The 14,252-nt window shown below is 38.9% G+C and overlaps 1 protein-coding gene across 1 annotated transcript; it reads left to right on the forward strand.

Moving 5' to 3' along the window:
- Window positions 1-4,766: 4,766 nt before the first annotated feature.
- Window positions 4,767-12,616, forward strand: LOC112395324 (keratin, type II cytoskeletal 8-like). The gene is given in 5 exon segments (XM_024738442.1): window positions 4,767-4,801; window positions 10,900-11,423; window positions 11,426-11,529; window positions 11,754-11,783; window positions 11,786-12,616. Coding segments are annotated over 5 exon segments (1,512 nt in total). The 3' UTR covers window positions 12,605-12,616.
- The last annotated feature ends 1,636 nt before the right edge of the window (window positions 12,617-14,252 follow it).

The following is a 14,252-nucleotide window of genomic DNA, read 5'->3' on the forward strand; positions in this document are numbered from 1 at the left end:
TGTTGTTTTGATGTTTCGTCTTGGTCACCATCTGTCTGGAGTTTACCTCTGAACAAGTGTTTGAAAAGGGTTCAGAGTTTGCCTCTGAACAAGTGTTAGAAAAGGGTTGCAAACTCTCATCGGGTTCTACTCTAGCATCACAACCCCAAACTCCCAGCCTCACACTCAACTGATACCGCTACATTGATATTGGATAATCAGTGACAGTTACGGTATACTTCCACAATATTCATTACCAAAAAATTCATACTCAGTATAATACCTGAAGTGCCCAGAATGTGTCTCTCAGATATACATGAAGAATATCTATGACACTCTTGTTCTCAAAATGAGTATTTTCTGCTTTCTTGGACTAAAAGGGGAAGCATGGCTTTTAATTATAAATTTAAAATCATGGGGGAAATGTGTTCCCTCTCAGAGTCTTGAAGAATTTGCTCTGCCAATTGGAACAGTAAAATACCATTTTCCACATTTTTTTGTCTGCTTCATATTTGTGAGGTTTGCACAGAACTTCTAATGTAATGTGTTTCTAGAATCCAGTTTATAATGGTACTGCATGAGTTCGTTGATAATCCCATATGACTCATAAGGAAAAAGAAACAAGAAATAGTGTCACCATGTGCTTTGTTTTGAACATGTTAACTAAATATTACAAGAACAGATTAGAAAAGCAATCCCTTTATTTAGTTGAGTAATTGCCCACTTGAATCCCTAAAGATCAGTTATTGTAACATGAACTATAAGATTTCCACTAAGAGTCTTAAATGAGTCAATAAAAGGTCATGTTTATATACGTTACAAACACTTGAAAGAATAATATTAACATTGACTCTCAGGCCATGCGTACACTTGCCCAGTGACAGGTATTTCTCTAGGAAATAAGCAGCTTTCGACATCAGTATTCTTCTAAATGTGCAGCAGATGTGACCATTGAAAATCATTTTCAGTATCTTTTCATTGAATAGTAATATAGAGAACCCAATGCTAAGTTCACTGGTATCGAAGGAAGTCTTGTTTAATGCCATGCTGTTGATATTGGCCATTCAATTCATAGATGCAGAAAGCCTCAGAATTGTGTAACTGATGTGCTATTTCAGCACTGTTGTTTTTAATCTGGCAAAGTAGATATTAAAAAGAGAGAAGGTTTCTCACTATTCTTTTCAGTCCAGTTTTAGCAGACAAATTGATACATGTGGTTGAATTTGAAAAAATGACTATGTACTTCGCAATTATAAAAGAATATGGATTCTTCTTTCCTATCAAGGATTCGAGATCACTAAGGATATGTGATCCCTAATAAAACTTGGTTTAAAAGTTTTCATACTCTCAGAATACACTTCTCAGTTACTTGTACTATAAAATGATGTAATGAAATATGTCACATGAGTTAAGTTGTAAAAGTCAGAAGTGAAAACAAAAGAAAAATAAAACCCTCTACTTTAAAACTTAAAAATAAAAACCTTATGACTTTTCATTTTTTGATGAACACCTAATCATATATCAAAAAATTCAGTGTGTTCTCTTAGACCCAAGTAGTATGGCAAGTTAGTAAGGAATTTTACTATTTCAAATTATTTGTTAGAGTGTTTCTTTGTCATATTGAAAAACTTAATCTCTTTGGTTTATAACTGTTACATTTTTGAGAGTTACCCTTTAGAATTTAGGGCCTAAGATTAAAGTCATAATTTTAGACCTAAACTGAGGGTACACTTTTACTACAATTTCCAGTCATTTTGGGGGGTGAGGGGAATCTGTTGGAAAAATTTGTGATTCATTAACAAATAATAATAAGTCATCATGACTCTTAGAAGAGCATTAGAAAGCCAAAGAGGTCTTGTGTGGATGACACCTAAGTTGAAGTTTCTAAACTGGTGGAAATGTAATGTTTGAGAACAGATTATAGCAAAGCACTTAGAAATTATGAGTCCATTAGATTGAAGACATCTAAAAAATCCCTTGTAAAACCAAACTCTGGACTGGTTTTTACACATCTCCAGAAATTCAATTTCTTACAAAATCAGAGTCCTTTGTAGTCAAAGGAAGACTTAAGTGCAACTACATTTGGGCTAGTTCAGATTCTCTGCCCTGTGCCACCAGGAGAGATCAGATCCTTGGGTATCTGCCTGGGATCTTGGAAGTAAGCAGGATTTGCAAGTGCTGGTGCAGAGTAATTGCTAATAGAAAATTGAGAAATTCTTGGAAACTCCATTCCGGGAGCCAAAATTTGGAACTTTGAGGGTAGTTAGGATATGCAGCAGAACCCAGAAAGTGTACGTAGTTTTGAAGCTAGAACGGCGCTCCAGTTTCTGCAAACATCTCTAAGGCCTGACACTAAAGGTAACTTACAGACTTGGAGTTGTGAGGAATCACACTATGTACAGGTGACTCCTGCCATCTTATGGAAACGCCAGGAATTCAGATCTCATCTTTATAATCATGATTGATTTGACAACTTATCCCAACATTTCTCAGATATCAGAGTCCAGTTGGAGTGAGATAAACCTAAAAACCATCTTCAAATTGTCCTCCCATTTTCCTCAAAACCTTGGGGAGTGAATGTGGTCCAGCACTAGCTTTGGTTTTGGCAAATCGGGATAAGGAATACTGCTACCATGAAATCATTTATTCTCTGCAATGAAGGAAAAGAATCAAGGGGATTAAGGAATCAACTCTTAGGCAGGTGTGTTTTCTCCAAAGGAGAAATTGTGATCTGTGAAATTCCACAGAAGGGAGAAGAGTGGAATCTTTTTCCCCCAAACGCAAGAGAAAGAATTAAACAGTAAGGCCAAGTAAGTACTCATAATGATATGCTGAAAGATGGAAGTTGAAAGAAATGAAAACTGATGTTACTGGGGAAAACAGGGAAGAAGTTTTAGTTGTAGGAAATTGGAAGAGCATGACTTTTTTTTGGTGAGATAATTTCTTAAAAACTTCAGCTAGATGTGCAGAAATGGTTCTTGCCTCAGGTTCACAAGGGCTTCAGGAATTTAACCCACCTTTGTTGATAAGATTTGCAAAATAATGGTTCCGTCATTTGTTGAAAAACTTTACTTGCTATTCAGCATATTTGTTTATACACAGAGGTCCCCTCTTCTTGAGATAAAGCTTGGTAGTCATCCAGTCCAAACCCTGGCACCGCTATGCTATTTGTCATTGTTCTTATGGAGATATGTACATATATATCTCCATACAAAGGATAAATAAGGGTGTGCTATATTTATTTGAGGCCTCCAGGAGAAAGGTGCTCTTACTCAAAGAACATAAGTGAACAGAGTCAGGCAGTTTTCCATTCCCAGAATCCCATTAAAGAATGGATGTTGGTTCTAAGAGCAGAAATAGCATCAGTGAAACTAGAGTGTAGAAACCTACTTCTCAGTGTGGCCTGCAGACCAGCATCAGCATCACCTGGGAACTTGTTAGACAGAAATTTAGAATCTCTGGTGCTTCCCCAGTCTTACTGAATCAGAATCTGCATTTTACCATGCTCCTCAGTTGATCTGTTTGCACATTAAAGTTTGAGAACCGCTGATGTGGACTACTCTTTCCAGAAACTTGGCTGTACAGAAAGTAAAGGAGATGTGAAGGAGGTCCTAGCTAGAGGTGGACCATAGGTTCATGGCATTTTTTTTTTTAAATTTGGACAAACCTTGAGTATGGAAGGAGAATGACATTATTTTAATGACAATGTGTGAGGGGTAAAGGGGGCCGGTCTTTTAAATTAACTAAATAATCCTTAATAAGTGTTTTCCACACTAAAAACCAAAAACAGTAGGAACTATGTTGCATATACTGGCTAGATGCTCATCAGATTCTTCCTGAACACACAGAATAACTTCATACACTTAGAGCTGCAAACTGCCAAAGAAAATCAATCCCAATACACATCAGACTGTGACAGAAGGGAGACATAAACTTTCGCTGTTACTAAGCTCCTAAGATTTCATGCTTTATTTTTAACCGTGGCACAACTTAGTCTATCCTAATTCATAAGTTGGCATCGTATGAGGGTTCCTAAAATATTTGTTAAAGATTTAGAGATCAGGTGATAGCAAGAAAAATGACCTTGAAATTTAGAAAGATGATGATCCCTGTTACGTAGAGGCAAACATTTGCTAAAACTGTTGTGTGCAGTGACTTGAAAGGCAGACGAGGCTATTTGCCTAGTCAGTCAGAAGCTTTAGGGGATGTGGTTGTGGGGAAAAAAAATCACAGAATTACTTTATTTTGGACATCATTGACTACTTTCAACAAGGTATTACCATTAAAGAGAGAAACTCAGGAGTAAATTGGGCATTTTGCAAGCAGAAATGAAAGAGAATACAGAGTCCTGAAATTCTGTGCCTTGTAAAGTTGGAAAAGGTAGCTGCTTATAGACACTGAGCAGTTGGTGATGGTATTTTTAAAGGACTGAACAACAAAGATCCAGTGAAATGTGTCACGTGAATAATATAAATCAAGGGTAAAATCAATGAAGTGTATGTACAGTCTTCCCACTCTAGATAGGTGGTCCCAACTAAATGAAGGGAGAAACAAGTTGGTAAAAAGCAATAAAATAAAGATATTTGAGAACTACATCTGGAAATGAACTTTGGATATGTGATTACTGGTACATGTAAAATTAGAATAAAACAAATCAGCGGTCTACTGGTTTGAGAGAATTTTATTGCCAAAAATCACAAATTTGAACTAAAGAAGCCTTTGACTGTTTCAGGTTTAAACAAATGAGTAATAATAATAAAACCTTGAACCCCCAATTTTCCATCAGCATGAAGCAAACTTTGAAGGCTGTAGAGCCCCAAAGGTATTCTCTCTAACACTCATTTCCAATGCAGCCATGGAGAGTAATGGATTAAGAGGGGTCTCCAAATGGGTGGACCAAGGGGCCATGGAGAAAATAGATGTAATAATTCCTCCTAGAGAGACGAATTGGATCTTAATCCAGGTACTTCCCCCGCAACATGCTCAAGGTGGGTGACCTTCACAAAGTCTTCTCAGTGAGATTTCAGAACTGTAATGGGCAAGTCCACTGTCTTTTATTCTTTCTCTTTCTGACTAAGTTACATTCTATGTTCCAGCATTGGGTAGAGTGTGTGTGTGTTAGAGAGAGAGAGAGAGAGAAGGTAGCTAAAAAACTTATTTATTTGGTTCACAGGTTCTAATACAAAAGAAGCCATCTATGGACTATTGGAGAGGACTACACCTCACCAAAAGGTACAGCACTTTGAGTTCAATGCAGTCACTGGAAAGAATTTGATTTTTCCCCTGTGAGGAGGATTGTATATGAAAAGAAACAAGTAAATTTGTTACTTAATGATCAAAAGACTAGACTGTGTTAGAAAATGGTTAGATATTCATCAAACCTGTTTCTTCTTCCTTGGCAAATAGGAAGATTATACCTGCAAGCCTCCTTTGCAATTAACTTTCGCATGAACAGTTCTGTTTAATGGAAAGTGGGAGAAAATGATGAACACCTACCTGTTAATATTTCTTCTGAGAGTGTCATGTAGTTCTCTTTTGTCTTTCGGCTGTGATCTGTGGTAATGTGTTCAAGATAAAGGTAGTACAAGATGAAAAAAGAAAAAAAAAAAAAGGTAGTACAAGATGGAAGCACCTCCAAATCCCTCCTTAGAGGGAAGTCACAAGAGGAAGCCATGAGAAACAAAGCATCATTGACTATATGGGTTACAGTAGCTAGCATTCTATGAAATATATCATTGATCCATTTCCTCCATCGCTACTATTTCTGTTCAATCTACATAATCTCTTCATTCTAAAACATTATCAGCACAAATCACAGGGTAATATTATAGGTATGATTGTATTTGTTTGTAAACATTCTATAAATTTTCACTGACTATGGCATCACCTTCAAATTAGTTACATAGACTGTAAGGATTCAAACTGCCTCTTATTGACTCATATACCTCAATTTTTTCTACAGTCCTTGAATCACTCCCTAATTTCATTTCTCTGGAAATTTTCTATTCATTTCTCAAGGCTTCTCGTAAATGAAGATTTTTCAGTCATCTCAGCAGGGCTGGGGTTTGGGGGGGTAGTTGTTTTTTCTGCTATTCCTTCCATTCCTCAGTGCATGCTACATAGCACTTTTTTTTATTTTTTGCGCTTTATAGTTTATTTCATTGCCATTGTTTTAATCTTAAAATATTTATTTATTTGGTTGTGTCAGGTCTTGTGGCAGGCGGGCTCCTTATTTGCAGCTTGCGGGCTCCTTAGTTGTGGCATGTGAATTCTTAGTTGCAGCATGTGAACTTTTAGTTGCGGCATGCATGCAGGTTCTAATTCCTGGACCAGGGATCGAACCCGAGCCCCCTGCATTGGGAGTGCAGAGTCTTAACCGCTGTGCCACCAGGGAGGTCCCACATATCACTTTTATTTTATTATAAATGTTTGCTGTGTCTGTCTTTAATTGTGGGTATCTCCTGAAAAAAAAGTCAATTTACCTTCATACTGCCCTTCCCTGGCATAATTCATAGCACATATTAATGTCTTACATAAATAATAAACATAATAAATGAAAAAGTACCAACAGATACGTTATTCATGCTGGCCAGTTTGTTCAGCCAATTCACTGACAAAAGCAGATTTGTTGAAGAACATACTTAGGGAATTTCTTCAATCATATATTTTCCTAACATATTTTTATAAGCTCTTACTCATTATTGTTGGACTTCTCACCTAATAACCTATTTAGCACAAAGCTTCTGTATTATATTTTATTATGTTCTTACACTTTCTTCATGGTAGTTTTAATAGTCATATTTCAAACAGTCTGAGAAGCCATCACTCTGAAAGGGAAAAATAGTAGTTATTTCATCCTTCTCCCCAGACACAACTAGAATGAGTCTTTGATGTAGATTGTTAGTACAAAGCTAAACTGGTAGTCTAAACTGTATTCAAAAACCAAATAACATCATTAATTTTATAGAAGATGTTGGGCTTAGAATTATAAACCCTTGTCTATTTTTGTCTTACTGAAAATTGAAAATTGACTTCTGATTAAATTATTAAATGCTTTGAATTACACTATAAAAATTAACTTCTAGGGGCTTCCCTGGTGGCGCAGTGGTTGAGCGTCCGCCTGCCAATGCAGGGGACACGGCTTTGTGCCCCAGTCTGGGAAGATCCCACATGCCGTGGAGCAGCTGGGCCCACACTATGCAATGAGATGAGATCAAATTATTTATAAACCCCTGCTCTGCCAGCAAGTGATGTCTCTTGGACCTCATCAAGAAAGAAATTCAACACAAGCTCACTTTCTAACTTAGAACTGAATTTTATAATAAGGTGTCATTCTTTAGAAACCAGCAATTACTTTATGCTCACACTATATTTATTTCCTTGGCAATGTCAGACACTTGCCTTGAACATTTTTGTATATGACTCAGTATTCATAACAGTGACAGTTGAAGTCAAAGTTTTCCTTCACATTTCCTCTTATTTATTTAGTTTTCAAGATATTTTGCCACCAAACACATTTAAAGTTTCCTATGATAAGTCAGCAGATGAAAGCTGTGAACCTATAATATAAGGCACTATGCTAAACGCCTAGAGCTGCAATGCAAAAGCAAAGAGCTACAATGCAGCACAATTCACAAAACAGCTAACGTTCTGGGACTTTTCAGTTTAGTTGGAGCAAAACTAGCAAAATAAGCCAATGCATTAGAGGTGCCAAATGAGTGATAATAACAAAAAACTATGTTTCTATAATTATTTAAAGTATCTTTTTTAAAAAATTGATGTCTAGTTGATTGACAATGTTGTGTTAGTCTGGTGTACAGCAAAGTGATTTGGTTATACATATATATACATATTCTTTCTCATATTCTTTTCCATTATGGTTTGTTACAGGATATTGAGTATAGTTACACAGTAGGACCTTGTTGTTTATCTATTTTATATATAGTAGCTTTTATTTGCTAATCCCAAACTCCTCATTTATCCCTCACCCCCTATAGTTTGTTTTCTAATATGTCTGTGAGTCTGTTTTGTAAATAAGTTCATTTGTGTCATATTTTAGATTCCACACATAAGTGATATCATATGGTATGTGTCTTTGTCTTTCTGACTTACTTCGCTTAGTATGCTAAAGTATCTTTGTTTTTATATCAGTTGGTGACCAAGTATCAATTGGTCATCATTCAAACTATATAAGGTAGAATATAGAATTATAGGATAGAACTACACCTCCCTTTACACAGATCCATTACTATTGGAATTCAATATAGGAGTGCCTTTCCATTGTCTTCATTCAGGGAGAAATACTGAACAGATTTCTCTAGCAATACCTGAGTGGGGAAGTTGGTGATAGGCTTTCCTTTCCATCCACTTAGGGGTCCAGGATCTACTTTCCGATTCTCTGGGGCTTATGACTATCCTGAAATGATAGAAGGATTGTCTATATGAGGGTAAATCTAGTGAGGACTGAGCAAAATCTTGGGAAATGTGACAGGAATCATCTATTAACTTTGTTAAGACTCAGTTTCCTGAGAAAACTGATTTCATATTAGGTACTGAACTTAGTACCTAAGTTCAGAGATTGTTTTATGTGTGTTGTGCTTATTAAAAGGCACAATCTTTTTAAAGTACTTAACAAAATACCAGAGAATGATAAATTTTCAATAAATGTTACAGTTGCTAGAGGATTTGTGCCTCTTTCAAATGGGAAAATTGGTGGAAAATCAGCTATGCTCTACTTCATTCCTCCAGTAATTCTGGCAATTCTGAGATGCCCGTCCCACAAGGGCATGGCTGCATTGAGAAGCAGGGGTGTCTGTCACATTTGGAAGGAGCATTGAAGTGATAATGTTACCTAGTCCAAACTTATTCTCTCCTCACCACAGGCCAGTACATTGGGAGATGCGTTTTGGGGGCAAGGAATAACAACTTTATTCTGAAATTCAGCAGACCCAGAAGAAGGCAAACTCATATCCTAGGGAACCACCTTACCCGAGTTAGAATTCAGGCTTCTTTTATACTAAAAGTGGAGGGGATGTGGTTGCTTGTGGCGAACTTCTTGGTGTCAGAATCCTTTGTTCTTGCATGTGTCCGCGTAGGTCAGGTCATGATGTTTCTGTAAACCTCCAGCAGGACAAATGTTATTCTCTGTTCTGCAACTTTTTATCTCTATGTGAATGAAAGAGTGTTATACCTTTAAAGGTCAGAGCCTCGAGAATAGGCTATCCTATATATTTCAGGCTGTAGGCAACATTCTCCTACAAAAGGTGCAGAGCCAGCATGGCTAAGCATAGGCAATAGGACACAAAGGTTAAAGTAAAAGAAACAGATCCAGCATGGAGTCAGATGTGTTCTTCCCTATTACAATAAGAGTGGTGGAGAACCACTGTTCTAGATCTTGAAGCCAAGGACACTAATTATTTTGAATCTTCATAAGTGCAGATAATTTTTTGTATAAAGCAGATGTCTCAAAATTTTTTGCTGACCTGAACTAAAATTTAAAGTTAGATGTCATTCTAGTTTTTCATTCAAAACTAGATTTTATGCTAATTCCAGTGGCTTCCAAAAACAATTTTTTTTTTTGAGAAAGAAATCATTTATCTAGTGAGGAAAGAGTTTCAACTGGCGCTGTGAAATAACAACATAGCTGAGTAAGAATATAATGAACAATAAGTAGAATGTGGTCTTTTGATCATGGAGAGCAATGTTTGGAGCATCAAGTTTGCTCTGTATGGGTGTTAGTATTTGTAAATATTCACGGTAACCATTCAGCCAGATTGCCACTTAGAAGCAACGTCAAGGCAAACAACTCAATCTACTTCCTCCTGGCTGTTCAAAAAGTAACAACATGCCCTACAATCACACCTAAATCTGAAAACTGTCATTTCAGGAATTGTGCAGAGGAAAAAGAAAATTCTTAAAACTACTTTTGTTCCAAGTTAATGATAACCTGATGTCCAAAACATGGATTGGAGAAATTAATTTTGTTTAGTAATTTATTTCACTTTAGACTAAAATTGCTATGAAGATACCTCGGCCTCCTAGAAACAAAGGAATTTTTTTTTAATGTTTCCAGAAAAAGTTAAAATATGTCACAGGATTCTTAGACTCACTCTTTTTAATGGAAAAATGAATGAAAGGCAACTTCACTTGATATAAAATAATGTAGATTTCACTTTAGTTTTAAAGAAAATTGTTCATATCAAATTTATAAATTTTCCATTTTAAGTATCTGCTAAAAGAGTGCTTTGTGACTATGTTAATTTTTTCACTTTTCTGTCTCAGTTAATTGAGTACCCTGTGATTAAACTGTCATCTGTATTTAATCGTCGATTTTGTAATGCAAAATGAACTGTTAAGATAGTATTTACATAATTTAATGGGTTTATGAGTTAGTGTTTCCATAATAGATATTAGTGTAATTTATATTTGCCTGTTAATGTATTGAAAAAAAATATTGGTGATTTGGGCTTACTATGCAGGGACCAAATAATATATATGGGCTACATTACATAATATATTTGCTTCATTAAAATATATATGATTTCAGTATTTTGTAGGCCAGAACATGAATTATATTTTCAATATCACTTCATAAATTTATAAACAAGAAGATATTATATTACCCACACACTCTCTTTTTCAGAATGTAGAAGTCCACTAACAATACACTTCTTTTAGTATATACCTTTAAAATTTTGACAATGTAGCCTTTCTCAAAGTACATTGAGGGTAATCAACTAATGATGTGCATATTTTTAAGTTTAAAAAAATTAAGACCCTTTTAGAAAATGTTTTTGGAAAAATCTACATATAATTAGGGATAAAAACTCATTTTCCAAAATGAACTCTTAAATACCCATGATCAAAATTTGAAATACTGAGGAGCAGCTTTGCAACTCCTCGAATCTCTGTGTGCTTCAGCCTCCTTGCCTCCTCTCCAGCCTCCATCACGTCCATCAGGGTGACCCAGAAGTCCTACAAGGTGTCCACCTCCAGCCCCCGGTCCTTCAACAGCCGCTCGTACACCAGTGGGTCGGGCGCCTCCTCGGCCTTCTCCCAGGTGGGCAGCAGCAGCAGCTTCCGGGGCGGCCTGGGCAGCAGCATGAGTCTGGCCGCAGGTTACAGTGGGGCCCCAGGTCTGGGGGACATCACAGCTGTCATGGTGAACCAGAGCCTGCTGAGCCCCCTCAAGCTGGAGGTGGACCCCGACATCCAGGCCGTGCATACCCAGGAGAAGGAGCAGATCAAGATCCTGAACAACAAGTTTGCCTCCTTCATGGACAAGGTACGGCACCTGGAGCAGCAGAACAAGATCTTGGAGACCAAATGGAACCTCCTGCAGCAGCAGAAGACAGCCCGGAGCAACACAGACAACATGTTTGAGAGCTACATCAACAACCTCTGGCGGCAGCTGGAAACCATGGCCCAGGAGAAGCTGAAGCTGAAGCTGGCAACATGCAAGGGCTGGTGGAGGACTTGAAGACCAAGTATGAGGAAGAGATCCAAAAGCGCACAGACATGGAGAATGAATTTGTCATCATCAAGAAGGATGTGGATGAAGGGCTTCCCTGGTGGCGCAGTGGTTGAGAGTCCGCCTGCTGATGCACGGGACACGGGTTCGTGCCCCGGTCCGGGAAGATCCCATATGCCGTGGAGCGGCTGGGCCCGTGAGCCATGGCCGCTGGGCCTGCGCGTCCAGAGCCTGTGCTCCGCAACGGGAGAGGCCACAGCAGTGAGAGCCCCGCATACCGAAAAAGAAAAAAAAAAAAAAGAAGGATGTGGATGAAGCTTACATGAACAAGGTAGAGAGCTGGAGTCCCGCCTGGAAGGGCTGACTGACGAGATCAACTTCTACAGGCAACTGTATGAAGAGGAGATCCACGAGATGCAGTCGCAGATTTCTGACACCTCCGTGGTCCTGTCCATGGACAACAGCCGCCCTCTGGACCTGGATGGCATCATCACCGAGGTCAAGGCCCAGTATGAGGAGATCGCCAACCACAGCCAGGCTGAGGCTGAGACCATGTACCAGATCAAGTACAAGGAGCTGCAGACCTTGTCTGGGAAGCACAGGGATGACCTCCGTCGCACAAAGATTTCCGAGATGAACCGGAACATCAACCGACTCCAGGCTGAGATCGAGGGCCTCAAAGGCCAGAGGGCTTCCCTGGAGGCCGCCATTGCTGATGCCGAGCAGCGTGGGGAGCTGGCCGTCAAGGATGCTCAGGCCAAGCTGGCTGAGCTGGTGGTTGCTCTGAGAACGGCCACGCAGGACATGGCACGGCAGCTGCGCGAATACCAGGAGCTCATGAACGTCAAGCTGGCCCTGGACGCGGAGATCGCCACCTACCGCAAGCTGCTGGAGGGCGAGGAGAGCCGGCTGGAGTCTGGGATGCACAACATGAGCATCCACACCAAGACCACCAGCGGGTACTCAGGTGGGCTGACCTCAGCCTACGGGACCCCTGGCCTCAACTACGGCCTGAGCTCCTACCAGTCCAGCTTGGGCTCTGGAGGGGGCTCTGGCTCCTTCAGCCGTAGCAGTTCCAAGGCTGTGGTTGTGAAGAAGATTGAGACCCGTGATGGGAAGCTGGTGTCGGAGTCCTCTGACATCCTGCCTAAGTGAAAGGCTCCCGCGATCCCTTCCAGCCTCCCCGCTCACTTGCTCCTGCAAGGAGTTATGCAGGGGAGTGTTGGAACCAAAGACCTGAGGCTCAGTCCCGTCCTTAGCCCACCCCTGGGGGAGTCAACTGCCTGGGGCTCCCTCTGTTGCCCACGCCCCCAACTAAAAGCCAATCCAAGTGTCTTTTTCAGAATAAAGCTTCAGCTGGTTCTGCCAACAACAACATCAAAAAATTGAAATACTGAGATTCAAAATTAAGACAATAATAGCGTCTCTGCCATGGAAATATAATGTAGATCAATCATGTAATTTTCCTATCAATTACTAGATTGTTGAAATAATACATGTATTCTATATGTCCACATATGTATATGTTTCTATAACTTTTTCCAAGAGTAAAGAATAGTGAAATAAATATTTTAAGAAAAAACTGCGTTTTTGATGCCAGATTGCCTCGTAGAAATATTACCAACTTAAAATATATTGAACAGTATATTAAAGTGCGCATTTCTTCATGCCCCCTTCCAATTAGAATAGTATAAATTGTAAAACCATTGCTAATCTGGTAGGTAAAGAATACCTGCGATGTTTCATTAGTTTACATTTATTTCATTACTAGTGCATGTTGTTGTTCTTTATCTATTTATAGTTGGTTTTCTCTTTTGCTTCTGTGACTTTTCTCTTTAAGTATATTAAATGAGATACATTTAAGGCCCAGCATCCAGTCCACCTTTAGACCAAGGACACAAGCCCTAGAAGTCAACCTAGGGCAGCAAGAATTCCCTTACATAGTAGTAGGTAGACCGAAGAGTGCTGACGTGTCTCCTGTACCAGGATAACAATATAATTTTGGCAATGGACCTGAAACTCACAGTCACTCTGACTGGCAGCTTGCCACACATGTAGCATTATATAAAAACTTCAGGCATGCCTCTGCAAGGAACTCCAGAGGCGTGAGGGAGCTCCTTTCATCCTTTGAGATTTTTTTATCCTAGTTCTGCATATAAATCAAAGTGAAGAAAATTTCAACTCAGTTGTCATTCTTGTCCATATTCAAATTTGGATCAATTCTTTGTAGTCTGGCCTACCCCTCACTTTCCAGGAACAGAACTTATTTTCTATGAGAAATTATCTCTGTGCCATATTCTGTGTGGCTTGGATGAGCTAATAGCACATAAAAAGGTTCATGTGGCCAAGGATGACCAATCACAGAACTCATCTCTGACTTCCTGATTATACTTATTCTGGAGTACATGTCCTAATCAGAGCAAATTTAAGCTTATCTTAGATTTTGCTGGTGGGATTCCTTTCTTGTTTGGGGTAGCTGAGAAAGTAGGATGCAACCCTGAAACTGCCCATGGTCCCCTTGCCAGCAGAAGAAAAGGGCTTGTATGAAAATGAAGCCAATATATAGGAAAGCATAATTCAGAGATGGAAAAAGAGTTCAGATGCTGTAGCTTAAACAGTTGAATCTAGCTTTACATAGGTTTTCCAGTTAAATGAACAAATATATCCTTTCTATTTGAGCCAATTGTGTTGGGGTTTTGATATCAACACTGAAAGATTCTTGACTGATACAGTAATCCATGTTTTTTGTCCCTTTTTCTTTTGGGGTGTACATCTTTTCATTGATTTGTAAAAATTCTCTTTA

The sequence above is a fragment of the Neophocaena asiaeorientalis genome, unplaced genomic scaffold (assembly GCF_003031525.2).
Source record: "Neophocaena asiaeorientalis asiaeorientalis breed wild unplaced genomic scaffold, Neophocaena_asiaeorientalis_V1.1 scaffold89, whole genome shotgun sequence".
Taxonomy (NCBI): Eukaryota; Metazoa; Chordata; class Mammalia; order Artiodactyla; family Phocoenidae; genus Neophocaena; species Neophocaena asiaeorientalis.